Here is a 25,680-nt window from a genome sequence, read left to right as displayed (position 1 = left end):
ATTGTCTTCAGGTTCCTTGCAAAAATTCAGGCTCCAATCAGTAGAAGGTATGTGGATGACTGCCAGGAAAAAGTCACCAGGTCTGTGGTAGCCATGGAGACACACAGCTGTTTCCTCCAAAGAACCTTTGGAGCTCCCCTGACATTTATGCTAAGGCCACACTTTCCCCAGACTGCTCCCACACTATCACGGAGCACAGTTGCGCAGCTAGAGCTGGGCCATTTCTGCTCATTGGACGATTCCTTTGATCTTTGCTTATACTCTCCATTGGCCTGGTACAGACTTTCTCCTTATTGCACTACAGTCTGGGACTCTTTCTGCCTAATCCTCCCTCCTTACTTCTCTTTTCACAGATGTGAGGTAGACCTGACAGTCTAAAGGCTCTCCCCATCTCCTGCTCCTTCTCCTTGTATCTTTCATAGGTGTTTCCCCCAATAAATCTCTTGTATGTCAACTCTTGTCTTGGTATTTGCTTCCAGGAGGGCCTGAACTGGTGACAGGGTCAGGGTCCTTTCACAGATGAGATTTCAAGTTTCACATTTCTCAATAGTTGTACTATTTTTCCAAGAGGCAGGCTAGTATAATAAAGAGCTTAACTGTGCTTGAGTCTCAGGTCTACCACTTTTAGCTCTGTGTCCTTGGCTTCTGTGCCCCTTTTCTTAAAAGAGTATAATCACATTACTTTCTCTTAGGGTTGTTGTGAGGTTTACGTGATTTATTATACAGACCACTTAGTGTCTCACACATATTAAATAACATCAGCTGTTTTACATCTTTGATTGATTAAGGCAGAAGAGGGGAAGGGTATTACCAGGTCCTGTAGCTATTGATGAGTTTGGCACTGAACTCTCAATCTAAAGTTCTGGAGCTCGAAGTATGTATGCTTTATTGATTTTCAACCTAGAAGTTAAAATTCAGGTTCAGGAAAACACATGAACCAGTTCAATGACATGATTGTGTCCCCTACCTTCAACTGCATTAGATGGGTAACTCCCAAAATGAGAATGGTATGATCATATCATCCCTTTTCCTATACTGTATCCATTAGACAGCTTACTCTGGAATACAGAAATGGCACTGAAGAGCATACCTGTATCTCCCCTTGTTACATTTACAAATGTTCTTTATGGTAGAGAGTGTCAAAGCTATGTTTTTCAAGAAAGGGAAAAGGCAAGATGGGAAGGAACCTAACATTTGCTTGAGTGCCCACTAAGGGCCAGATGCAGTGTTTGGCGTTTTGGTTTGAGTCTCTTAAAACCCTATAAGAGGGACGCCTGGGTGGCTCAGTCGGTTGAGTGTCTGCCTTCAGCTCAGGTCATGATCCCGGGGTCCTGGGATCGAGCCCCGTGTCAGGCTCCCTGCTCAGTGGGGAGCCTGCTTCTCCCTCTCCCTCTGCCTCCGCCCGCAGCTCATGTTCCTTCCCCACCCCTCTCAAATAAATAAATAAAATCTTAAAAAAAAAAACCCATAAGAACCCTGTAAGGCAGGTAGCAGTATTTCCTTACATGAAGAAGAAACAACTCGGGGAGTGTATTTTCCAAGGCCCTAAATCTAGTAAGTTGTGGAGCCTGTATTCTAACCTAGGTTCATTATACTCCAAAACCCATACTCCTACCATTTAAATTTTTTTAAACTTTAGATGGTAACCTTCCAGGACTGGGAGATTGGTTGGTGTAAATATGCATGAGGAATGTTAAGTTGGAAGTTTCCTCTTTTGCACCAAGATTTAACAGATAGGAAAGTCTAAAGCCAGGTTTTCAAAGGAAATAACGAAGCAGCTCTAAAACTTACAAGGAGGACTAAAAGGGTCAAGAGAGAGGAGATATGGAGAAGGAATTTTTGTGAGGAGGATTTCTTCGGAGTGGGTGTCCAAGGGGGAAGAGTTGGGGTGCTTTCTCCTTCATCCCAAGGCTTTCGGCTGGGCCCCAAGAAGCTTGATATGTATCTCCTGGAGTTTGGAGGCACAGTGAAATGGGATCCGAATCCAGCATGAGAAGTCTTATGGGCTAAAGAATGCCACTGTGGTGATGGTGGGAGCAAAGGAGAGGTGACTATATTAGGATGTCTATACTCCCAATTTGTTGGGGGCAAAAGATATATGGATGTTTCTCATGTATCAAAAGTGGGTCATGCAGGAGTACAATGTTTAGTATTGAGGGGCCTGCTGAAGAGAACTGTTTGGGGGTGCTAAGGATTCCATCAGAGAAACTGTATGGAATGGACAGCTGGAAAACCCAGAGCTGAAGAGGAAACAGCAATAGAATGTTTAGCTTTTGACACAAAAGTTGCAGTGGGGGAGCCTCACATGAGAGTCTGCTTTAAATGTCAGCTAGACCCAGAAAGCATGAAGCCAACTTACTACACAACCATAGCTTTCTGTTTACTCCCTCCCTTCAACCCTAGACAGGCCTGAAGTCAAAATTAGCAAGCTGGGGAGGATGGGGAAAGAGAAGAAACCCAACACATCCCTTACTCCAAAGGTGGGAGGTCCACCTGAATTTGGTGCTAGCTGAGGGAGGAGAGGTTTAACTTTGAGTTCAGAGGGTTCTTCTTTTTTTTTAGGGACTGGGGGTTCTAGTCACTGAAACGAAGCTAGATTTATTATTTAAAGTGACTGTAGGGCTCTTTGGAGTGAGCAGCAAAGCCATGGGGCCTGGGCAAAGCTTAAAGTATTAGACAAAAGTAAAGTTGCATTTTGGTTATATCTCACAGTTGTTCTTGCTCAGTAGATTGACTACCTCTGCTTGGTATGATGTTTGTGTTGTGCCATGCTACTGTGTTTTTGTATCAATTTTCCTACACCAGCTTTCTTTTGCTTAGTATTTACCTAATATATATTCTTCCATCCTTTTATTTTGAACTTTTCTGGATAATTTTAAGGGCATCTTTGAGAAAAAGCATGAAACTACATTCTGTGCCTTGAAAAAAAATCCAATCTGAGATTTTCTTTTACTATGAGTTTAATCTATCTGCATTTATTATTATTGATGTAGATGTACTTCTGCCTTCCTATTTTGTGTTTTCTGTTTATCGTGTTTTTTTCTTTGCATTTTCCCCTTCCTCTCTTTTCCTGCCTTCTCTTGGACCAAGGGAGTTTTCTTTGGAAATTTGGAATTTACACATTCTATTTTTATTTTTTAATTTGATAAACACATTCTATTTTTAATCTTTTCATGCTTATCCTAAGACTTTTTCTAAATTGGGGCACCTGGGTGGCTCAGTCATTAAGCGTCTGCCTTCGGCTCAGGTCATGATTCCAGGGTCCTGGGATCGAGCCCTGCATTGGGCTCCCTGCTCCGCGGGAGGCCTGCTTCTCCTTCTCCCACTCCCCCTGCTTGTGTTCCCTCTCTCGCTGTGTCTCTATCGAATAAATAAATAAAATCTTAAAAAAAAAGACTTTTCTAAATTGTTTAATTATATTTTTAACAAAATATAGACTGTCTCCAACTTCTGTCCTCTTCCTTAAACACTTTTATATTTTGAATTTTTTTTCACAAAAACATAGGCACAATTACTAATAGCTGAAATTTCTATATACAGACTGTTAACCATTATTATTCATAGCTCATGATGCACGTTTAAATATATTATCTCATTTGATTCTAGAGAAAGCTCAGCTAAGTGTTACCTTCATAATGAATTAATGAATTAAGAAAAAAAGAAGAAAGTCAAGAAAAGAGCTCTTCAATTCCTTTTTTTTTTGAGAGAGAGAGAGAGAGAGCAGGGGGAAGGGCGGGGGGAGAGAGAGAATCTTTTTTTAAGATTTTTATTTATTTGACAGAGAGAGGGAGAGACCGCGCAAGCGCGAGCTTGAGCACAAGCAGAGGGAGCAGCAGGCAGAGGGAGAAGCAGGCTCCCCACTGAGCAGGGAGCCCCATGTGGGGGGGCTCAGGACCCTGGGATCATGACCTGAGCTGAAGGCAGACGCTTAACCCACTGAGCCACCCAGGCGTCTCATGAGGTTTCAATTCTTAATGGTATCCTTAAAGTCCCTTAGAAGTCTGGAGACCAAAAAAAAAAAAAAAAAAAAAAAGTCTGGAGACCTCAGGTTGAGAACCACAGATCTTAGGAATATAGTCTTCACCCTTTCCTTTTGGGAAGGGAGAGAGGAGAGAGAATTACCATCCTTGAACTTTTATTCTGTGCCAGAAATTTGTCTTAGGCAAAACAAGCCTTCTATTTAATGGCTACCTTCTTTGCTTTCTAGGTGTTTGATGGGTGTCACGAGAGTCATTTCACAACATGCTTCCGTACCAATCTGCATACATTCTCCTGGGTGGGAAACGGGCCTATTTATGTTGATAATGATATTGATGAAAACAATAAATAACAATTATAATAACTATTTATTATGGAACCACCACTTTAGCTAGGCGCTGAATCTCATGGGAGAAATAAACTCTCAGATCCACCCTTCAGTTTCAGAAGGAAGCCATTTAGTCATCAAGATGGCTAGATGAAACTACACCTGTGTGGCTTCAAAATAGAGACACTTGCTAAATCAACAGAGATTCTGGTAATAGTTTGCATACATTTATTATAATTGCCCTCTGTTTCTTTTTTTTTAATCAATGAGATGGCCTGTTTTAGGTCCTAATAAAGTACTTTAGGCCTCTCCTGAATATTCCTAAGGTGTTGTCTTTAAAAAAATAAAGCAATTAACAAGAAGAAATCAGCTAAAGTAAAAAGAAACCACATATGAACTTAACTGGAAATGACTGAATTATCGGTCATTGGGATATTAACATGTGTGTTGGGTTCTTAAATTTTTCTCTCCTCTCATTTCTTACAGAGATCCAGGAGAGGGAGATTTGTGGCAGAACTGGAAGTAGAAGCTGCTTGAAGCCGGTGGCTTTTATGTCTTGAAAAGAATTGTATTACTTGATAACATCAAGCCAGATGTCTCTGGATGGGAATGGAGGGCATTTGAAGGCAACAAGAGAAGAGAGGTCAGGGTTTGTGGGTCCTTCCAGTAGTGGAGACATGAGTAGTTTTCCGAATCAGGATCCAAGGAAGACTATGGTGGGCTCAGGAAAGCTGCGCACCTAGTCTTACCAAAGATTCCCCTAATCCAGAGGCCCGGATAGAAGCGGCAGGAGCAACGGATCTGAAGAAATCATGCCAATTCAGTAAATGAGTATCTGATCTCTAACCAATGTGATCAGGTATCTGATGACAGTGGGAATCTCATGCTAGATCAGACCATAGCATGTTTGTACAACTAATGGAGATAGGGAATCCCTAGTAACAACTTAAGTGGGCATCCCAGCAACGTGCTACATTTGAATGTCAGGATCTTATTTATGTTCATTTAAAGGCAATTTATTTTTTTAGAGACTTATTTACTTGAGAGCGCAAGTGCACATGCATGCACATGCAGGGGGGAGGGCAGGTGAGAATCTTCCAGCAGACTCCCTGCTGAGTGCAGAGCACAGATGTAGGGCTTGATCTCACAACCCGTAAGATCATGACTTGGGCCAAAACCAAGAGTTGGACGCTTAACCAACTGAGCCACCCAGGTGCCCCTAAAGGCAATTTTAAAATGTGGTATTTCTAACATGTTCAAGCGTGTGAGCTAAGCTCCCATCTGTTTGCTAGGCCTCCTATTCAAAGTTTCAAAGAACGAAGGAAACAAACTCTTATACAGTGTTTTCTGAGTGTTATGAACTATTACACAACTGTCCTCTGAATGTATGAGTCCTTAAGAACTTTTCTAGTTGGCCAGGCCCTAGGTCCCTCAGAGGGCATAATAGTTCTAAGACTATATGGCAAAGTATGAACTATGGTTATTTCAGGTGTGCGTGTGCTAGAAATCTCTTAGTTGTCCTCTCTGATCCATTTTTCCTCCCTGCTCTGTGTCCCCCAAGCTTACCAGTGTAGATTACATCAAATGTTTTCCATGCCCTTTGGCTTCCAGTTTGGTTAAAGGGTAATGCCCAGAAGAATTAATTCAGGTATTTTTTATGCCCCCATCCTAGATTCTCTGAGGTCTCTGTGAGCTAACTGCGTCCTGAAGATCACAGCTGTCAGGTGGCCCTTTCCATATAGCTGTCTACCAACCAGTAACCACTCCCTCCTCCCTCCTCCTTCTCACTGCTCCTACTTCCTCCCCTCCTCGTTCCTCTCCCACCCCTCCTCCACACTCTCCCTTTCCACTCCTTCCCCTCACCCTGCTCCCTACCCTCCTACTCTACTTTTCTTTGCCTATAGGTAACACCATATGACAGGCTCAATTGTGAAATCTTAACCCCCCAGTACCTCAGAATGGGACTTCGTTTGGAGATGGAATCTTCTTTTTTTTTTTTTTTTTAAAGATTTTATTTATTTATTTGAGAGAGAGAGAATGAGAGAGAGAACACCTGAGAGGGGATAGGGTCAGAGGACGAAGCAGACTCCCTGCCGAGCAGGAAGCCCGATGCGGGACTCGATCCAGGGACTCCAGGATCATGACCTGAGCCGAAGGCAGTCGCTTAACCAACTGAGCCACCCAGGCGCCCTGGAGATGGAATCTTTACAGAGGTAGTGAAGTTAAAATGGGGTCATTAGGCCTCCTTAGAAGAAGCGATTAGGACACAGGTGCAGAGGTAAAGACCATGTGAAGTCATAGGAAGGCAGCCAACTACAAGCCAAGGAGAGGCCTCAGAAGAAACCAACCCTGCCAATACCTTGATTTGGGATTTCTAGACTCCAGAACTATGAGAAAAGAAATTTCTGTTAAGTCACCTAGTTCGTGGTACTTTGATGTGGCAGCCCTGGCAAACTAATACACGCCATGATTTTACTCCTCTGCTGACAACTTGGGAAAAAAATTTCTCTATTAAACTTCTCAAATCATCTATTTTGAGTCCTGTTTATTTCCTGCTGGGACCCTGACTGATCCAGTAGGATTATACAGGACTTTTTTTTTTTTTAAAGATTTTATTTATTTGAGAGTGAGTGAGAGCAGGGTGAAGGGCAGACGGAGAAGCAGACCCCCTGCTGAGCAGGGAGCTCCATGCGCGCTTGATCCCAGGACTCCGGGATGCTGACCTGAGCTGAAGGCAGATGCTTAACTGACTGAGCCACCCAGGTGCCCCTATACAGGACTCTTATTTCTAGATTTGTTCTTACTGTATTTTCCAAAATTTCTGCAGTAACATGGAATACTTTTTTTTTTTTTTGCACGCTAAAGAAGTAAAAAACACTATCATGGGACAAAACCTGGTTTGGGAAATTTCCATATAGAATGGATTTATAATTATAGGCCTCCAACATCAACCCTCCTCCACAAATCCCCTACTCTGGATTCCCACTGTTATGTCTAAGGGATTATGAAAACAGAACAGGACCTCAATGTTGGAACCAGGGAAAGTGGCCATCCTTGGTCCAAAATCTACAAGTATTTCTGATAGTGGTATTTCTACAAGTATTTCTGAAGGTGGCTGTCCATGCTTCCTTTTGTGGGAAAGAGCAAAGCTCTGCACAAGTGTAAGGGACTGTTAGAGTACCCACTAAATATTCTGTTATACCAGCCCAACTTACATAGGGGCAAGGAGCATCAGGAACAAAACTGCCTCTTCTAAGCAGCACTAGAAAGTGATCACACTTTGAGAAGCCACAGTGAGAGGGCAGGGGAGGGGAACTGGCATGACAGCATACTCCTGGCTGCCACACCCAACAGAAAAAGGAATTCTTTCACTGGGAGTCAGAACTCTCCGATACCATCTAGACCTTTCTTGAGCCTGCTGACTTGTCAGCCTCGGTAATATTAAAGGCACGCTGCAAAATACTTGCTTTGAAATTTAGAAACAAATTTTATTTAAGATCTGAAATACAATTCCTAAAATATCAACTTCTCCAGAAAACCGTGGCTACACAATAATGCATTGCCTCTATCATGTTAGAACGTGCATTAGACTCAAATACAAAAACCATGAAACAAATCACCATCCTTCAACAATTTGAGCAAAGATAGAATGCCTAAGGAACAACATAGATGGACTTGCAGAGGATGGGCTGTTTTACTTCAAGCACCATAAAAAAAAAAGAGCACAAATGCATGGGTTTTCAGGTATATACATTAAGTTGAACCTTTGGCACTAGGAATCAGGGCATTTTGTCACGTAGCATTAACACATATTAGAAAATTGTGTAGTGTCAAAGGGATAGAACCACCAGCATTCAAGCAATGTTGTCAACTAGGCAATAAAATGTTCTACTGAATGTTTCTTCTTTGTCTAATTACTGCGTACACTGGTAGCAACTTTGAAATGAGAAAAGGAGCTTGTACTCCTTTCATTTTCTGTTTAAAATGAAACAGAAAACAAACTGAAACATAAGCCCTGTTATACATTAACAATTTTAAAGAACATCAATTATACAAGAAAAAGACTAAGAACAAAAAGAGTGTTTACAGATACCAGACGTTAACAGTGAGTGGTCAGTAGACCCTCACAGGGCTTTGCGGTGGTACTCAGCCGAAGCCACTTTGTAATCACTGGCAGTAAACAGAGATGCAGCATTCTTTGCCAGATATTTTAGGAAATCATGCAAATAGCCCAACAACAATGCAAGGCTCTTCTCATCAAGGGGCGTATATGCCAACATTGCTCCGATTCTCACAAATAATCTCAGTAGGTGTGGGGCTCCATAAACCTGGGACATTGGCGCATCAGGGTGAGCCAAGAGGATTTCTGCATACTGGGGCCTCTCAAATTTGTAGAGCAGCTGAGTGCCCAACATCACATTGAAATACTCTTTTATTCCTGCCACAACTTCATTAACCGCATATTCCTTATTATCAACATTTCCCTGCGACTTCTTACAATTTGCATACTCTTCCAGAATGGCATCTACATTTTTCTTAGCAGGGAGTTGAAACAGCTGCTTCTGCCTGGTAACTAAGTCCCAGTCCTCAACAAGCCATGGTTTTAATTCTTCAGGAATCTTCACTTTAACTTCCATTCTATTCTTAAATGCCTCCTCACTTTCAACAGTGGGATCTGCCCGGGCCCTTTTCTTCCGAGGTGGCTGAGGTGCTTCGCTGGTACTGCCACCATCTCCGTTTCCAGGAGTCTTCTGCTTGTTCTTTCTTGTCTTCCTCACGGATCCCGAAGGGGGGTTCTCTGCAGAGCGACCTCCCCATCTGCCTGGGAGAGCCGGTTCCAGATTCTTCTGCTGTGGACCAGCAGTCTTCTTTCCTGAGGAGGCCCCTCTCATCTTACTTCTTTGCATATTGCTTCTAGTTGGTTTTTTGAAGTTGTCTTCTTCTGCAGATTGTTGTCCACGAGTTTGAGACCCCTGCTTTCTGGAACTCATTCAACCCTGTTTTTATTCCAACCACTGTAATATATAAAGGATTTTACTTGGTTGTTTCCTATTGTGACCTTTAACACACACTGCTTCTTAAAGGCCCACCAAAGTAAAACAGAAACTATTCTCTGGGAATTTGGATGTCAAATCCTAGTTCAGGATCATCTGTAAGTGACTTACTACTTCCACCCTCTCTTTGATCGTCACTACCAACCACTACTCTCACCCCAGCATCCGATCACTCATTGGACTTGCCCATAAGTTAGTTTTTTGGTGCCACTCAAAAGACAGGAATATAATTTTAGAAAAAGAATGAATTAAATGGAATAAAACTGCAGAAGGCAGCAGAATTGAAATTAAAGACTCTGAACAGGAGAAATGACAAGATGAAAGAAATAAGAAAGATTAGTTGACTGGAGGCAAAATGAGTAACAGTAAATGTTTTTGTAGGAGTCCAGGTAGGCCTGAACTAGGGTGATGACAGAGTCAAGAGAAACCGAATACAGAACTTGGTAAATGAAGAGGGAGAAGTCAAAGGTGGCTCTGTAATTTTAAACCTAGGTAATTAATGAATTAATAAAAACACTGATTTTAATGGTTAGTTTAGAATCAGCAATAAAGTAATAGGAAAGAAATAATTCATCCATTCAATTAGTCATCATACATTAATGCGTATTTGTTTTGGGACAGGTACTATGCTAGGTGCTAGGGATTCAAATATCTAAAGTGGCAATTAAAAAAACAAGGTTAGTACAATGACAGTTATAAGCACAGAGTACTTTGGAGCAAACGAGAAATGGTACATGACACCGCTTTCAGTATTAGCTTGTTGGAGGAGGTGATAAATCAGTGAGGGAGAAGTCAGTGAGGATTCCCAGGTTTTAAGAATGGGTGATTAGGTCATTAGTATTATCACCAAATGAGAGTGCATCTAAAGAAGGAGGAAGTGGATTAGAGAGGAAAGAAGTTCAGTACTGGATCTACGAAGTGTGAGGTATACAGTTAGACATTTAACTTTAAAGCTCAGGTGAGGGTCAAAGCCAGAAACGGAGATCTGAGAGTAATTATCATACAGCTGCTACTGGAAGCTATGAAAGCCATCAAAATCATTCATGGAGAGAAGAGGAAGAAAAACTGCACCAAAGTATGAAATTCTGGAAAAACCAAAAAAGAATGATATTTAAGGGGTGAGCAGAGAGACCAAGAACAAAACAAAAATGGTCAGAGCAGCCATAGAAGAATTAGGAGAATGTTGTTTTGGAAGCCAAAGAAGTTGAGAGTTTTAAGATGGGCAAGGAATAATACTCAGTATAAAATGCAGCAGAGAGAACTGTGAGATAAAGATGAAAAAATAGTGTTCTATGATTCTTATAGTGTGACAGATGAAGCAATTTTTTTGACTTACATAATCCTCTTCCTTCTTTCCCTTCCAAGAACTCCTAGTGTTTTCCCAGATGGAACCTCCTAGATCTCCTGGGATGGTCTGGAGGGATGAGGTGGGAGACACAACCTAGAAAGGAAAACAGGTATCTGCAATGAAGATGAACTTTTATGAAATAATACAGAAAAAAAACCCGTACTTTTTTGACTGTAATATCAGAGAAAATACATGAGCTATATATGATATATAATATCAGAGAAACTGTAGTATCAGAGAAAATATATGAGCTCCACTGTTAGACATACTTCTACTTCAATTAGGCTCTGCCATTTATGAATTTTGAGGACTTAGGCAAGATATGTAAGCTCTCTTAGCCTCTTTTTCCTCATCTATGGAATGAGGCAAAACTATCCCTTGACTTCACAGGTTCTTCTTAAAAACTTTATAAATACAATTTGGCTAAACAGCACAGTATCTTGCAGGAATACATGTGAATATGGATACAAAGATGTTCACTGCAGTGGTGCTTTTAATATTGAAGAACTGGAAACACCTATATATTCATAATACAGATTATGTATGCACACTCTGGAAGAACATTCAAATGAATTAAGCAGAGAACCACGAACGAATATGGAAAGATGCTTGAGTCTACATTATTAGGTAAACAGGCATAAGGCATAATATGTACAATAGGATACTGAAGAGATAGCACAGGTCGAGAAATAACTATCAGTCCTATACAGTTCTTACAGAGTGAGTGTGATCAAACTCCTGTTTTAAACTGATACGTATAAATGCATAGGAAAAGTATCTAGATGAATCAATACCATACTGTTAAAATCAGGGTAACCTCTGGGAAAAAATGAGGGATGGTGGTGGATCAGACTTAAACCAGGTTTCTCTGCTAACTATGACTTTCACCCACATAAAAAGCTCCTCAGCCAATCCTTAGCCCTTAAAACGATGTGAGCAGGTGTCAGGGAAGCCCTAGGGGGGGAAATAAGAGGTAAGAAATGCTAGACAACCAGAGCCTTGAATCAGAGAAAGCAGTTACTGGGGAGAGAGGCCTGAGTGCCAGAGCTTTCACTAACCAAATGAGATCCTCTCACTAAAAGGACACAAAGATCTGAGTAAAAAATAAAAGGGCAAAGGGCTCTCTCCCTCAAGAGAGCATCAAAATCTGTGAATACGGATACTGACCCTGTGGGAATCAGACACCTGCCTGAGAGGGATAAACAGACACATCCTGTGAAGGATCAGTGGCCAGTGTGTCATGGCATTACATTGTAAGCTATCGAAGCTTACAAAAAGGATGTTTCTAAACAAACATTCATTGTGCCCCCGACAGAGGGGACATGGTATATGAGGGTATCAGAGAATTTAGTTAAGTAATATAGGCAAAATTCAGAAAACCCACCTCAAGAGTTAATACAGTGCAGAGCTTCCACTAAACAAGGGGGATAGTTAAAATACCAACTAAAGAAATCAAGATGGCTCAGTGCCAGCCAGACTGTGTATAACAGAAGTGAGGCCAGGCTGGACAGGAAGTATTTTGGAAGTCTTACAGTCATCAGCAATTCCTTACTGAGGAACTTGAAAATGATAGCTGAACCTACTGTACATCCTTGGCATTGGTCTCATATATTCATTCATAGGAAAACTACAAAAAGGAATTCTACCTGGTTCTAATTAACTGGGTGAGTTCTGTCATTCTCTACAAATTCTTCTATCACTCTTATAAAGTCTCCATGAAATATCTGACATTATACAGAAAAATACCTGCACGAGTCAAGGTTTGTGACCAATGAATAAAGTCACGGAAACAGCCTTTATAGAAGTTGTCTCAGTACCTTTATTTTCATCTGAGTATCCTACAGATCAAACAAGCAACTATTACTACCTGGAAGTCAGAAACCAGACATCAAAAGAAGGGAATACCTGTCCTTTTGATGTCTGGCTCCTACTTGTAACACAAGTTTCTGGATAGCTTTCCACTTTGTACCTCCCTTCCCAGCTTAACACTGCTCCATGATCAGTGACAGTGAAGTTTGCACTATAGATTACTTAATTTGGGGCCATTTTAAACTTTGAGTTTGCCAGCTTGTCTTCAGTTTCAGGCTTTTATAACGGTTGTTTACTGGCTTAGTATACCTACTCTTTGCTCCCATCATGCTCTCTCCCTTGTCTCCATCTAAATACCACATAAGTCTTCTTTCCTCCTTAAATCTCCAACTCTAGTCCATGTTTCTCTCCCATCTCCAATACCACACGAAGCGGATGTTACTACTTCAGAGTTCAATATTTAAATGTCTCGTGTTAGTTTTGCTTATAGAACCACACCATTAATCTATTTGCCACAGGTCTTGTGTTACACATATAGCATATATTTTGGAGCAGCACTTAGGTCCCTGGTGGGTATACAATAGCAATTCAAAGTGAGGAAGTGATTCAACACATGAAGAAAATGGAGGCACAAATTAGGGACGAGTCATCAAGTATTTTCCCACTTGTCTTCTACAGGTCAGCTCTAGGGGTAGGCCAGACACTGAGAAAACACATTCGTAGGTTTGCCCTAGTTTTCTAAATTTCTGTGTAAATGCTTAAACAGAGGTGAGCTTATACTGGTTATCAAATCTTAACCTTCCCTTTTAAAAAGCGTGGTATCACAACTAGTTATTTTTCCCATGTAACATAATATACGTAGATCTTGAGAGCTGTGTATTTCATCAATGGTCATACCTTAATCTAAACACCCTTAATGGCAAGTGATTCCTCTTCAATTTACCCTGCAGAAACTATTACAGCATTTTTGTCATTTCCTTTTATTATTTCCAGATGCAGATTTAGTGGGTCAAGAGATAATAACACGTTGCCAAAAAACTTCCTCCCAAGCTGTACCAGTTTTGAACCTTACAAGTAGTGTGTAAAACTATCATTTGTACTCTGGTCAGCAGTGGCTAGGCTCATTTACAGAATTTGATAAAACGTTTAGTTGTTCTTATTAGAGATGTTTAACATTTAAAAAGCCTCTATTGGCAATATACGCTTTTGTCCTGTGCCCATTCAGTTGATTCTTAGTGATTTTAACATCTATAGGAGCTCTTTATATACCAAGAGTTGTATTTCCCCTAGTGTTTTTTAGAGTGCCTGATGTTAAGATTTTAAAGTTTTATATAATGAAATGTTAGTTTCCCCTTCCACTGTTAAAAGATGTCATTTTAATGGAGGTTTTATATTTTCTTAATCCATCCAGAATTTATTTTCTAAGTTACAAACTGAAAATCTGCATTATTTTCCCCAAGTAGTTAATTCTGTGGTACCATTTACGGGTAATCTTTACATATGTATAAATTCCAAAATACATAAAGATGGGGGAATTCTCCCTTTACCTCCCCTCCCCAATCCCAGAATGACTGTGTAAGCTTTCAAATCCTATGTGCATATTCACACCAATATACAACCTTTAAAACTAAATGTGTATTCTGTATTTGATTTGGTGAGACATATTGCCCCACACCTTTTCTCATTTTGTCATGGGCATCTTTCCGTCCACACATACCTAGGCTCATTCTTTTTAATATCCACATTACTCTATAATCTCTATGTGCCAGAATTTAGCCAGTCCCTTATTAACATTTAGGTTGTTCCCAATACTTCATTTTTACAGAAATGCTGTAATAGTCATAAGTGTACAGATATATTAGAGCATTAGGGATTTCAGGACTATTCTCAGAAGTGGAACTGTTCAAAGGATTGGTATACTTATAACTTTGATGAGATAGAGGCAAATTCAATTTGTAAAGAACCACTTTAATTTGTACTCCCAGCAAAAATGTTAAAGTTCATTCACCTACACCTTCAGCAACATGGGATAAACATCTTCTGGAAAAAAATTTTTTGCTTATCTAGTATGTAGTTAATATCACTGAGCATCTTTCACACATTCATGTGTATGTTTTGCTTATGTGAATATTTTTGTTCTTTTTTACACTAGGTTGTTTGCTTCCTTTACTGATTTCTAAGAATTAAATCCTAAGTATTCTTGGGTATGTTGGAAACATTTTTTCCAAACTCATTTTCCTTCTCTGGGTCTGTGTGTGTGTGTGTGTATAATCAACACAAGTATGTCAACCTTTTCCTTTGTGAACTTTGGCATTTATGTCACATCCAGGGAAAATGCTCCCAAATCAATATTCTAAAAATGATTTCCTATATTTCTTGGTATTTCTATAGTTTCTTCCAAATATGTGACTTTTCCTAATATTAATTATTAAAGTGGTCATCCTTTCCCCACTGATTTGAAATGCTATTATAGAACATTCTAAATTCCTAGATGTACATGGGTCTTTTAAGGTACTCTCTTCCCAATGATTTCTGATTATTCAATTGTTAAAGGCTATCACTATTTCTAGGTCACCTGGTCTGTCATAGTGGTATCTGTTCTCACACCAGTATCACATTGGTTTAATTATCATAAAGACATAAATGTTGCCCTAGAATAACACTTGTAAATGGTTTCCAAGGATGTTTGATGCATTATTTGAAGTAGCAAACACTGGAGTCAACCTGGAGGTCTATCACTAGTGATTTGGAAAGATAAAATGTGGTTTATCCATAATATGGATTATCATGCTAGTTAAAACAATGCCACTGCGAAAGGAATCAAAAAGAACTCTATGAATGGACATGAAGACATCCAAGATAATTCGCTGAATAAAAACAGCAAGTTGCAAAAACAATACCTATAGCGTGATACCGTATTTATGTAAAAGAAAACACAAAACGTATTTTATATATATATCCATGTATGTTTTTAAACAGGTACATAATTTAGAGATCTAGAAGGAAATAGAACTGAGAATAGTGGTTAACTCTGGAAAGAGTAAGAGACTGGAGGTGCGAAGAAACTGAAACCTGAGCCTATCTGTAATATTTACACCTTTTCATTATAAGGATAATATATTCACATACCAATTACATGACAAAATCTGTATTAAAATACACATATTCAATGATTTTCTAATCTATTCTTATCCTTAGATCTCACACATAGCTGGACTTTTCAGTAAATTGTCACTGTGTATAATACATTTTGTAGGCATACCATTCAGACTGGTTTCCCTCCCCCCTCCTAGGTTCTGCCCATTCTTGGAGGTGCAGGTCAAGGTCCTTTTCCTCTCTGAGGCTTTCACCATTTCAGGATACCCTGGACCTTGCCTTCTCTGAGCTCCTACTGGCCTAACAGCCCCCCTCCCTCCCTTTTGCCCTTAATCATTCTCCAAATGGCCTCCTGTAAAGGGGTTTTGTGCCTACCCATCTACTGCATCTTTTCCGCCAGGGCAGCACCCTCCTCTGCAACCCAGCTTTCAGAAGAGAAAAAAAAAAATTAGAAGGAAAATATAGTGACTCCATTGGAAAATGAACCTCTCAAGTCACTGAAAAAACCTTCCTTCATCCCCTCATGCAAGTGATGGGCCACTTAGGAATGCAGACTCCAAAGGCTAACATTTTGGTATGGGTGTGTCACAAATGAAGTGTGAACATCATCTCCTATGGTTTGTTGGAATAAACCTTTAAATACACATATACCATGCCAGTTACATTTATATCCATTCTCTTCTGGATCTTGGAACACTTCCTTTATGTTTAACATATTTTTTGAGTCTGAGACAAAGGAGGAATGACACAAAAGCTGTTAGCAGACTGAATATGGTTATGATTTCCTAGTTAAAATTATAGCTCCTGGAAATTCCCTTGTAAATAAATATGATCAATATACTCAGTATCTTTCTAGATTGTTAGGACAAGCAGAAGTCATAATTTCAGAATTCAGTTCTAGTGGTAACTGCTGCTTCTGGAAAAATCAGGAAAGAAACCAACAGTATTAATTTTTTTACATTTCCAAACAGAAGAATCCACTGCTTTTAGAAGTTTAAGAGTGTATGTGTGGGTAGGTAAACCAGGATGTACCACAAGGACTAACAGAACCATAATCATTATTAAAGCAAACACTTAATATGTGCCAAGCACTGTCCTGGTACTTTACACGTAATCCCTTCAAAAATCCTATGAAGAAGGAACTATTATCATCTTTATTTTACACATGAGGAAATTTAGGGACAAAAGGAGATAAGTATCTTGCCCAGGATCACATAGTAAGTGGCAAAGACAGAATTCAAATTAAGGAAGTCAGTATTTGCTTTCAACCACTAAATTATGCTGTACATGAGATGCCACAAATTTTTTTTAAAAAAGAATTATACATATATATACACATATATATGGAACTAACTCTAGGGTATCAATTGTAACATCTTTTATCAAAGAATGTAAGATTATACAGTCCTCTGTTGTTTGGGCACTTGCTATACTGGAAGCACCCATCCTTTCCTTCTTAGAATTTAGAGTGCTTTCCCACATAGCCGCTTATTAATCTTCAAAATACTCCTGGACAGTTAGGAAGGTTATGTGGAATTATCTTGTTTGAGAATTGAGGCCAGGAGAAGGGAGGCACTTACCCAGATTCTGTAATCAGGGATGGTTCTGCAATCTGGATCAGATCTTCTGATCCTTACTATACAGCAAACTTAGCTCTTCTGATGATGGCCTGGAAGGTCAAAGAAGGGGACAGAAAAGGACATAAAGTAAAAAGATATGAGATCCTTTTTTTTCCTCCATTAACCAATGCATTTTATCACACACAAAGGACACCACAGCTGATAAATAATGTACAAATGTTTCTTTTTCCTTTCTTGTGGTTTTATTTTCAAAATTACTGTATTGTGCATTTATCTTTATTTTTGATGAAGTAACTGTCTTTTTTATACTTTTCATGAAGGATAATCTCAAATGAATAAAAATGTAGAAGGAAGAGTATTATAAACCTATCCCAATCACCCAGCTTCAACAATTACCAACTGAAGGCCATCTTGTTTCATCTATAACCCCACCCACTGCTCCCCCCCACTCCGATTTTTTTAGGCTCACCGAATAGCTGATTTTCTGCATTTTATTATGGAAAATGTCAAACATATACCAAGGAAGACGGAATAATATAAGGAACCCCATATGCCCCATCACTCAGCTCAAACAATTATTAACTTAGGGCCAGTTTTGTTTCATCTATACCCCTCCCCACTTCCCCCTACCGCTAAGATCATTTTGAAGCAAATCCCAGTCATCAACGTATCTTAAGTCATTCCCAGACATTTTATTACTTAATCCGCAAATATTTTCCTATCTCTACAAGATAATTTGAAAACATAACCATTAATGCCATTATAACGTCTAAAATATCGACATCAATTCCTTAAAAAACCATCAAACCCGTCTTCAAATTTTCCCGATGCATCTTAAACAGCTTTTTTTTTTTTTTTTTTTAAGTTGGTGTGTTCGAATCAGGATCCAAACAAGGCCTACTCATCGCATGTGGTTCATCTCTTGATCGCTCTCGTTCTCCATCTCCCCCACCCCCCGCCTTTTAAACTTTTCAATATGGAAAATTCCAATCCCCGCTATTTCGAGCTAATTCTTAAGTAGTAAATTATTTCACCGGCAAAGACTGGTGGGTCTCTTTTATAGGCCGAATTTCTTATAGGAAAGAATTTGATGGGCAGGAAAAACACTATAATGAACGATTTTACATGATTTATGTTTTCTCATTCTGTTACGCGGGTTTTTCACTCCACAATAACAGCGAATAGCTTTCGGAACCAGGATTGGTATTAAGTGCCTTATACGCACTAACACACAGTACGAGCCTCTGAGGTACACGTCTCTGAGGTAGATACTATTATTATCACCATTTTACAAACATGGAAACCGAGACGCTGAAAGAACAGGAGCCAGCCCAAGCTGGGCGTTGGCGAGGAGGAATTTGAATGCAGCTCTGCCCAACTGTGAAACCATTAGTTAATCCTGTCAATATATGCGACGATAAAAAGAAATCGTCAACCCTTTCACCCCACCCCCACCCCGAAACCTGAAACGAGAATCCAGTTCTTTCCAGCAGCCGACGTGTGATCACTGCCGTCCCTCCAACCGCCATAGTAAAGCCAGGTTTCTCTGGCAACTGATATCCATAGGCAGACACGTCACCATGGAGGCGGGCTTATAGCCTCCAGCCAATCACAATCGTCTTGCCTAAGTTTTAGAATGTTCCATAACCAAATGATTGGACGAGGCCTAACACGTCAGCGATGACACTTCGCCGCAGTAAAGGCGGGTGCTAGCAACCTGCTTCTTCACGGTTAAGGCTTGAAGCAAGCCAATCATCTTTCTCCTTTAGTGCGGGCTCTGGCCAATGACGCTCGCCCTCTTAGGTTCTTAGCCCGCCCTCCAAAAGCGCGACAGCCGTTGGGTCATAAGTCTATAGGGCAGGGTGTTCACGTGGCCTATTTTCACGACCCAGAGTTCCCCTGACCAGAGGTTTTTTTTTTTTTTTTTTTTTTTTTCCTGCAGGGAGGCATTATGGGTTTTTTTTTTCCACTGGGAAAGGAAGTGTCTACGTGGCCTGCGGAAACAGGATGGGCGGAAATGAGCTAAGGTTCCCGCGAGTGGGGAAGCGCGAGGTCAAATTTGGGGCCACGCCCCCAACCTCTTGCGCAACTGTCGGAGTAAAGAAAAATAAAAGCGGAGCGGGGGTTTTAATGTGTGTGTGAGTTGGGGTGGTGGGTGTGTGGGGGCGTGGTGTTGGGGCCTGTCTGTGTGCGGGCGAGCTCGCGTAGCCTTGGGGTTGCGATGTATGCGCGGCAGCCCTCGTGGCGTCGGTGGTGGTGGGTGTGCGCAGGCGTGCGCCCCTAGCGTTGGGACACAGCGTTGGGGCCGGTGTGTGTCCCGGACGGGGGCGTGTGTGTGTGTGCGCGCGCGCACATGTGTATGTGCGTGTGTGCGTGCACGCGCGCTGTGTACGGAATGATCTCTACTTTTGTATAAGTTTGAAAATTGTTCTAATGAAAAGGAAAATAAGTCAAGGCGACCATAACCAATAAAGAGGCTTTGCCAGAAATATTTTGGCCTCTCCTAGCGATTTAATTTCAGACCCTAAAAATACTCTTTCTTCCCACGTTTTTCTCTGTTGCCAAAATCCTGTTCTAAACCATAGCCCTCCAATAGTTAAGAGCCAAACTCTCCCATCCCCATGTTAGCAATTCCAAGGTGCAGCTTCTTTCCTGCACCCTGGTATCCTCCCCCCCCCAAAGTGGCCTGCCATTCTCTTGGCACAAACACAATTTTCTGCCGGTAATATAATGTGATAGCTTTCCCCTCCAGTCTCTTTGTCTCTCTCTCTCTACACACACACACACACACACACACACACACACACAGACACACACACTCCGAATTTCTGTAGGGGCTTAGGCTCTCTTACCTTTTTGTCCTGATCTCCAAGCACAGTGTCCTTCAGGCAAGTACGCACACAGCTAGTTTTCCAGAAAGTTCTCTGGGTGAGGTTTATACCTCTTGAGTCTGCCACTAGATGCCACCAAATCCCAGCAAAGGATTGGCTGTTTAGTCCCTGGAATTATGGGATTTTGTTTCCCCTCTTCCTGATTTGTTGAACTCCACAAACAACGTATAGGGATCATGTATACCTTTCATTGCTAAGGAAAAAAAATCAACTTTTGAAAATAGCCCAACCAGGCAGAGGACTATGGCCCTAGATCCAAATGTTTTTCCTTGCTTCTTCTTAAAAAAAAAATTCCCCCCTCCAGCCCTCTCCTTGCCTTTTTTGGGGGGTCAGAATTGATGAATGACCCCAGGCCCTGTTGCTGATGATCTGAATCCTTTCTGTGCATCTTCTTTTCCAATGCTAACAACACTCCCCAGTGGAAAATATAGGTGGCTGTTTAGTCAATAAAGACAGATAAAAACTTGGACCCTGATATGGAAAACTGATCTTTTTCTCTTGAAATTTTTATTAAATATGTGTGTTTGCACCCTATTTTTTGTAGTGGTACGGCTACACTTTGTTATGTCTTTGGAGTTAGAGACCTAATTTTGATTCCCCACTTATTAGCTGTGAGACCTTGGGCAAACGGTTTATGTTCTGTGATACTCCGTTTTCTTGCATGCTTTCTATATTTTAGATGCTGTGTCATATCCTTTACATGGATATTTTTTTATTCCTCACAAAATCCTTATTAGATGGGTATGAATAAAATTCAAAAAACAACAATTAGTATATCTTTCAATTGCCAATCATACACATTTGTGTGCCTGCATATGTGCTCATGCACACACAGAGGGGAGGGACGAGATCTGGAGCTGTGGTTCTCAAAGAGTGTTTTCGAGACACACCGCTAGCATTACTATCACTTTGGGGGAAGTTGTCAGAAATTCAGATGCTCAGGCCCCGCCTCAAGCCTAATGAATAAGAAATCCTATGGTTTGGTGATCTGTGTTACACTCTTCTGGTGATTCCAGTACACTGAAGTTAAAACCACGGTTTTGGAAGGCAGAAATGCCATGCTGATTTTTGTACACTCCACTAGAGGGTGCTACAGAATGTAAAGCGAGGTAATAAATGATATGTTTATTGAGACACCCTGCATATTTTATCAAAAATTTTTGTCCTTTCTCATTGATGTATAGTTGACATACAATGTTATATTAGTTTCAGGTATACAACATCCTGCATGTTATCAGACCCATTTTAAGATTAAAAAACTAATGTATAGAGGTGTTCAATTGTTTTCTCGGTGTGTACAAGTATGGGAGTCAGGATTTGAACTTTACCTGCTTCTCAAGCCCAGGCCCCTGACAGTACTCTGTTTTTCAGCTATAATAGCTTGTCTTTCTGGGCCTCAAAATATGTAACAGATACCTTGTTCCCTGCTTTGGATAACATTGACTGGAGCGCCAAGAACAGGGCAGGAAAGCAAACCAAATAAGTGGAAATATTTTGATGATTTCATACCCTCCCACATATCTGTTCTATAATAAGATATCACGTAAAGCTCATGAGTGTTTTCCTTCTTGCTTTTATATTTCCCAAATGCTCTCTCTACTCTACACTTCTCTTTTTTAGTTTATGTCTGAACCTTATCTGAGTGTGGGAGAGAAATCAAGGTGGTGAGGAAACACAGTTGTTGAAAGCCTATTATGGGCCACACTGTATAGCTCTATACACATTAATCCCAACAATAGGCCTGTAAATTAGGTGATGATTATCATCATTTTATAGATGATGAAAGTGAGTTCTAGAGACTATAATTATTTTTCTTTGGTCATACAACTTGTAAGTGGTGGAGTCTGGGTAATTCCTTGTATATCTGACAGTATTACCTTGCTAAACTTTCTACTGCTCAGTTTTGAATCTTGTTTAGTTACTGTTTATGTAACTTTCATGTTATTTAATTTTTCTGAGCCTCAGTTTTACCATAAATTAAGTGGGAGCAAATATTCCTGCTTCATAATGTTAGAGTTGCAGTATCCAAAACAGTAGCCACTAGACACGTGGGTATTTAAATTTGAATTAAAGTTAAGTAAAATTAAAAATTCAGTTCCTCAGTTGTACTAACCACATTTCAAGGGCTCAATAGCTACTTAAGGCTAGTATTAGTACCATCTTGGACATCCACAGATACAAAACATCCCCACCATCCCAGAAAGCTCTATGGTACAGTGCTGATTTAGAGTATATAAAGTATGTAAAAGGACTTAGCATAATGTATAATTCATGGCAGGTGCCCAAGAAAAGTGATTTCCTTTGCTCTTTCCTTTCAGCATTAGGGCTAGGTATGTTCTCCTGTTTTATTGACGGAGTCAGGAGAAGGGAGTAACTTACCCAATGTACTATAACAGAGGATATGTCTGGCATTAGGACCTACATCTCCTAACTCTCACTCCAATATTCTCTCTAATGGACCCATCCTTATGTGCTACTCTGTTGAATGAGATCTCAAGGCTGAGGATGTGAATAATGTGAATTAAGTTTGGAGTCAGGGTAGTAGCAGAAAAAGACAGGAGCTGAATGCCTTCTATGTGCCAGTCAGCACTGTGCTCAGTTCTTTACATTTATTATCTTAGGGAATCTTCACTGAAGCCCAGAGAGGTTAAATACTCACTTCAAGTTGCCAACTAGTAAATGGCAGAGCAAGCATTCACAAGCATTCAGACTTCTTTCTGACTCCAAAGCCCATGTTTTGTTTTGTTTTGTTTTCATTATGCAGTGCTACCCTCTGCAATGTGAAAACTCTCCTGCCCCTTCCACTTACTAAGTAGGATAAAGCTTCAGCAGATTCCTGCTTCTTAGTGGGTCCTCAGAAAATGCAAGTTACTCTTCTTCCTTTTGCATTTATAGCTGAACCATTGTCTTCACAATCCGTTTCAACTGGAAGGGAAAGATAGCTGAAATTACTTTTTGTTTGGCTTCAAGACCCAAGTCCAGACAGAGAGTTTACAGTCCCAGCCTTCAGAGAGAACACCAAATGGCTCCAAGATCTCTCCGTTAATTTTCAAGATCCCCATTTGCTCATACAATGCCTTTGTGCTCATTAGAAACCTGAGCCACCTGGGGGCAGACAAATTGTAGGGAAGTGTCCACTCCAGTGAAACAATGAGAAAAATATCTCTCTTTCTCAGGGGTGTTGGAGATAAAATATCTCTCTTTCTCAGGGGTGGTGCCCCACCAGGGCAGTGGAAGAATGAATTTCAGCCTCTGCGTGTTCCCTCTCATTGGGTACCCTTGTGCAGGGGGCACCCTGCCCTGCCTAACGGTATCTGTTGCCCTTACCTGGTGGCTAAGAGCCTTCCTAGGTCTGGAAGGTAGTGTCAGTCTTTTCTGGAGAGAGTAGATAGGGTCACCAGTATCCTCTCACGGCTTCTGGATAGTAGATGAAATTGTTGCATTCTTAGGTTATTTTGATATTTTTTCATTTGGTTCTTACTAGTTTATTGGATGATTTTTAAAAGACTTTGGTTAATTTAAAAGTTAAAAAAACTTAATATTTCAAGGCTAAGCAAAATGGTATTTCTTTAATAATAATGTTTTTCTATCTATTTATACCTGCCTCATTCCATAGGGATTTCACAAACCAGTTCAGCAAATTACTCTGCATCAGTCTAGTTTGCTAGCCTATGACAGGGCAAAGGATGGAAATAGTCATGGGAAAGTTTTATCCTTTTAAGGTATTCTCTTCTAGCTCTTGTCTCCTCCTACAATCAACCCACCCCTGCTTCAACTGACCCATCCATTTAGTAGAAAGAGGTTACTTCAAATGACTGAGACCCTAAATCTAACCAATGTAGTCCTTGGGTGACCCTAAACATAATGCCTTGGTTTCCCCTTCCTGAGTCAGTAGTTTAGCATGCAGTATACTGAAATTTGTGGTTTTGTGAACCACAGGCTTTACTTGGAATCATCATGTTAAGTTATCCGTGTTACACATCAACCAACAGAGATGAGGACTGATTATCACCAGTGTATGTTGACTCCTACAATCTGATCATTGCCTCAAGAGGATGCCTTGAGCCAGTTTTCCAGAGATAACTTGTTTATGCTTATAACCTGCACCCACAGTCCCCATTTTATTGGGAATGAAGAAAGCTATGTCTTTTGAAAACTTCAGCTGCCATATTATTAAGGAGGACAAACCAGTAGTACTTAAAGTGCTGCATCTTCAAATTGTTGAAGCTTTATGATGTGTACATGGGGGTTCGTTATACTATTATTTCTACTTCTGTGTATTTTTTGAAGTCTTCCATAATAAAACATTTAAAAACAACAACAAAAAAGTGCTCCATCATTCAGGAGGAGGAGAACACACATAGGTTTCTTCTTTAGAAGAGTACTAATTAACCTAGGGGTGGGGTGGAATGTACACCCCATTGGTAGTGATGTGCCATGTAAAAATCTGGGGAGGGGAGATTTTAAATTGAAAAGGCCTGTGCATCAGACATTCTGATAAGATCTTCAAGAAGGAGAATCTCCTCTGGCCTGTAGTCCCTCTCCACCAGACCCCTGAAGAAGCTGCTGTAATCAGCCACTATTAGTGAAAGAAGTGTATCATATCCCTTGGGCATTTGGGAGTAGGGGGAGTTTGAAAACCATGGAAAACCAGGCATCAGGTAATTGATGGAAGCTGTGTTAGCCAGCAGGCAGAGAATGACAGGCAAAGGGAACCTGGGGGCAAGAGACAGCTAGTGGTATAAAAAGGCTTCATTCTCATCCCAGGTGAGTGCTGGAGAGGGCAAACCTACCAAGAAAGGAGGGGCCCAGGGAGCAGAATATGTGGCAAAGAAGACCCCACTTAGAATCTCAAAAGGTATTCTTTGAAGACTCCAGAGTACACACACACACACACACACAGACACATATGTGCACGCACGCATACATGCACTCATACCCAAGGACCTGGAACCTGTCTGCTGAACTTGGAAAGGTAGGCTCCATAAAGTACAGATTGAAAACTATGTGGTTTGGTTCTTGTCGTTGTGCTTTTACTGTGCCACTGAGCAAAGAAGGGTATTGGTACACTGCTGGGAGTGAGACATGGTTGGAGAGGTGGGGCATTGTTTAAGGTGTGGGGACCTAGGAGGACATGTTCTTTCAAGGCCCTGAATGTTGAGGTAACATGATTAGAAACTGGGGACAGAGAAGAGAGCAAGGGCAGTTCCTAAAAAGGTACAAAGCCGAGATTCACCCAGCGGCTCCTAGGCCAGAGTTGTGGGTGGGACGTCAGTGAGACCCAGGCGGGTGCCGCCAGCTTTCAATAGAGCTGGTCTGTGAAACTTGGCTGGGAGGACAGAGGAAGATTGATGTTTGCTTCAGAGTGGGGCTGTCAGCTGTGCTCACCACCTCACCATGGTCCCAGCTGTAAACAAAAGTCCTGGCCCTTCATGGCACTGCAGAGCCGTCCAGGCTGGCGTAAGTCTCTGAGGACAGCTAGACCATTTTCTCATCCTGGCTGACAACCAGAAGACAGAAGAAACAATAGAAGGTGGTGGTGGTGGTGAGAGGGGGGCGGGATTGGAAGGGGGTGAGAAGCAGTGACCAGTGGGAA

The 25,680-nt window shown here is 40.8% G+C and overlaps 1 protein-coding gene across 2 annotated transcripts; it reads right to left on the bottom strand.

Annotated features, from left to right (window-relative positions):
* Positions 1–7,769: 7,769 nt before the first annotated feature.
* Positions 7,770–20,183, bottom strand: MORF4L2 (mortality factor 4 like 2). Of its 2 annotated transcripts, none has more exons than XM_078064930.1 (4): positions 20,046–20,183; positions 17,194–17,282; positions 10,697–10,801; positions 7,770–9,321 (listed from the first exon to the last, which is right to left on the bottom strand). In XM_078064930.1, the coding sequence occupies exon 4, from the start codon at positions 9,295–9,297 to the stop codon at positions 8,431–8,433; it is 867 nt and encodes a 288-aa protein (XP_077921056.1). In that variant the 5' UTR covers positions 9,298–9,321; positions 10,697–10,801; positions 17,194–17,282; positions 20,046–20,183; the 3' UTR covers positions 7,770–8,430. The 2 variants fall into 2 exon arrangements, with proteins under 2 accessions (XP_077921056.1, XP_077921055.1); XM_078064929.1 differs by lacking the exon at positions 20,046–20,183 and adding an exon at positions 18,657–18,794.
* Between the last annotated feature and the right edge of the window lie 5,497 nt (positions 20,184–25,680).

This window comes from Halichoerus grypus, chromosome X (assembly GCF_964656455.1).
Source record: "Halichoerus grypus chromosome X, mHalGry1.hap1.1, whole genome shotgun sequence".
NCBI lineage: Eukaryota > Metazoa > Chordata > Mammalia > Carnivora > Phocidae > Halichoerus > Halichoerus grypus.
The sequence above is the reverse complement of the archived record's forward strand: the minus strand, read 5'-3'. Positions and strand labels throughout refer to the sequence as shown.